Genomic DNA, 2910 nt, shown 5'->3' on the forward strand with positions numbered 1-2910 from the left:
TGCTTAATGCCAAGAAGACAAAATGTGTTAAATTTGAATTACCTAACGTAAAATCGACTAGTCCAAGCATAGAAATAAACGGAGAAAAGTTAGACCTTGTTAATAAAGCAGTCTTCTTGGGAGTGACCTTAGATAGTAAACTTCAGTGGTTTCCACATATATCGTCTCTGGCCAGCAGATTAAGCTCCGCTGCATACGCAGTCCGCAGAATACGTGAGCTTACCGATGTTAGTACTGCTAGACTAGTTTACTTTAGTTACTTCCATAGTATAATGTCCTACGGGATTCTCATGTGGGGTAAAGCGGCAGATATTCAAACCATATTTGTATTGCAAAAACGAGCGATTCGTTCTGTGTACCGTCTAGGCTCTCGGGTATCTCTCAGAGAAAAGTTTAAGGAGACTGGTATCATGACTGTGGCATCACAGTACATTTACTCAAATATTTTATATGCCCGTAAAATATACATAATTTCAATAAGAAAGAAGATATCCATAATATTAACCTAAGAGCTAAGTCCAAACTCATGGTACCACGGTTTCGTTTAACCAAGGTAAACAACTCTTTTATGGGGAACTGTATACGTTTTTACAATAAGATTCCGGAGCATATATTAAGTTTATCATTTCCTAAGTTTAAAAACTACATTAAAAAAATTTTGATCGAAAAATCATGTTACAAAATTGAAGACTACGTGTTAGATAAAGATGTATGGAAAGACGACATGGCTCCAGAATCCACACAAATTTGATTTAAAGTGCATTTAAGTTTATTTGACAAGAGCAATCTCTAGAGTTTCTTGCTCATTCTTCTCAGAGAGGTCAGCGTAGTGAACGAGCAGTAGCTTAAATGTGACGTTTTCAAGTGTAAATTTATTTTACCTATGGAATAAATAATCTTTGACTTTGAAAAACTCAAAAACCTCAGACCTAGACCTCGCAAAAACTTTTGATACAGTCTCAATTCACTCAGAGTTCAATAGTGTTCGTCGCTGTGTAATCCTGGCTATATAAGTGTTTTATTTTACGTCAGAATAGACACCAAAATAAAGCCTATAAACCAGACCAAGTGACAGTGAAATTCATGTTGTGATTTGTCAAGTATTATAGTGCTAAAAAATAAGAAAACTGAAAACCTAATTTAAACCTGCGTTCCGTTTCGTCATTTGTATTTACTGTCTCTTTCTCTCGCGATTCATACGTATGGTGTTATCTCGCTCTTTCAGCGGTGCAATATTTTTGCTTAACCTACCTGCTACTGCAAATAGTGTGAAAAACAGTTTGTATAAAGTAAAATTCTTATAAACAATTAAAAATGATTTGTCTAGCATGCAATATCGCCATTCAGTACATAGAAAGTGAGTCACTTGTTTGCTGTGTGTGCCGTTCTGCATATCACTTTAAATGTCTGAATATAACCAAAGCGCACTTCGTTCAAAATAAACACCAGTTAAAAAGAAAGTGGAGCTGTGAAAATTGTTGTAATGTGTCTAGGCGTCGTTATAATGGAGATGAAACTCCGGTAACTCCAATAACGAAGAAGATGTTTCAATCGCCCATCGAAAATACAAATACGTGTGAAAATTTTGTGAAAAACACGGGTGAGGGTGTGTTCGCTTCTACCGCATCGGCTGGGTCCACGGTTGCCGGCGGCGCGGGCGCTGTCACTACAACTCCTGCGGCGTTGGTTTCTTCTGCTGCAAGCTCGTTATCTGCTCAGTTTGACATCAGTCAAATAACGAGTTTATTCGACGCCAGATTTGAAAAACTTGATGCAAAACTGGACACTTTCTGTGTCTCCATATCGAAGGACATAAAGACGGCAATTGAGCAACTCAAGCTCGATTTCACTCGCACAACTGATTTTTTGGAGGGTAAGATATCGGACGTCGAAGGGTGCTACAAAAATATCAAGGATCAGGTGCTGATTTTGCAGACGGAAAACTCTAAGTTGCACACGGAACTGTTTGCTCTCAAAACGCAGATCATCTCGCCAGAGAAATGTGAATCACTTCAGCAATCTATCGCCAAATTGCAGTACGAACTAAACGAAAAAGAACAGGAAGCGATAATTAATGACATTGAGATCGGCGGTGTGCCGGAGTATCATAATGAGTCTGCAGCACACTTGATCACAACCATTGCTGCTAAAATTGGAGTAAACCTGGACACCAGGGACATCGTGAGCGCGACGCGAGAGGGATTGGTGCGGCCGACACGAGTGGGTGATTCACGTGGCCCGCGCCGTGTTATCGTCAGGCTGTCCAGGAGGGCTGTGCGTGACGAGTTACTCCGGGCGGCGCGGTCGCGTCGAAACACTGACACCACTGGTCTTGGACTTCCATCGCATGATACAAAGAAGGTTTACATAAATGAAAGGTTAACAAAAACAAACCGCATCCTGTTCGCTAAAGCTCGGGCAGCTCGTGTAGCCATGAACTGGAGGTTTGTCTGGACGAGGGAAGGTCGAATTTTTGCTAGAAAGTCGGATTCTGCTGATTCACCAACTCATCGAGTGAGATGCGAAGAGGACATTGACCGTATTTTCAACAATACTCATGCTAAACAAGTACAGTGACTATGTGAATTGTGTAATATGCAAAAATCATTCTTATTAGAGTGCAATTTTGTGTATATTATAAAGGCTTTTGTAATATTTTTCTCAGTATATTTACTCTGTAGAACAAATAAAATTTTGTCTTGTACATTTGTTTTTAAAATGATGTTTTGGTCTGTATTTAAAAATGCTACTTTTAATGAATGCAGTGTCAGTGCAAGTCGGCTTACATTAATTAAATTTTTAGATGAAAATTTACAAAGTGTGTGCATTGTAAAAAGTGTAATCGGCAAACCCCTCTTACGAGTATATCAAGCATCTATTATTTATATAAGCTTTTCTGTTTTATTGATG

General features: G+C 39.0%; 1 protein-coding gene across 1 annotated transcript; it reads left to right on the top strand.

Moving 5' to 3' along the window:
- Positions 1–1542: 1542 nt before the first annotated feature.
- On the top strand, positions 1543–2577 carry LOC113238447. The gene has a single exon (XM_026475280.1). The coding sequence runs from the start codon at positions 1543–1545 to the stop codon at positions 2575–2577; it is 1035 nt and encodes a 344-aa protein (XP_026331065.1).
- Positions 2578–2910: the final 333 nt, after the last annotated feature.

Source organism: Hyposmocoma kahamanoa, unplaced genomic scaffold (genome assembly GCF_003589595.1).
Source record: "Hyposmocoma kahamanoa isolate Upper Pololo Valley unplaced genomic scaffold, ASM358959v1 95797, whole genome shotgun sequence".
Lineage (NCBI taxonomy): Eukaryota > Metazoa > Arthropoda > Insecta > Lepidoptera > Cosmopterigidae > Hyposmocoma > Hyposmocoma kahamanoa.

What these genes read in the sequence shown, in the direction of transcription:
- LOC113238447 (XM_026475280.1), top strand. Translation starts at nt 1,543, where the DNA reads ATGTTTCAATCGCCCATCGAAAATACAAATACGTGTGAAAATTTTGTG.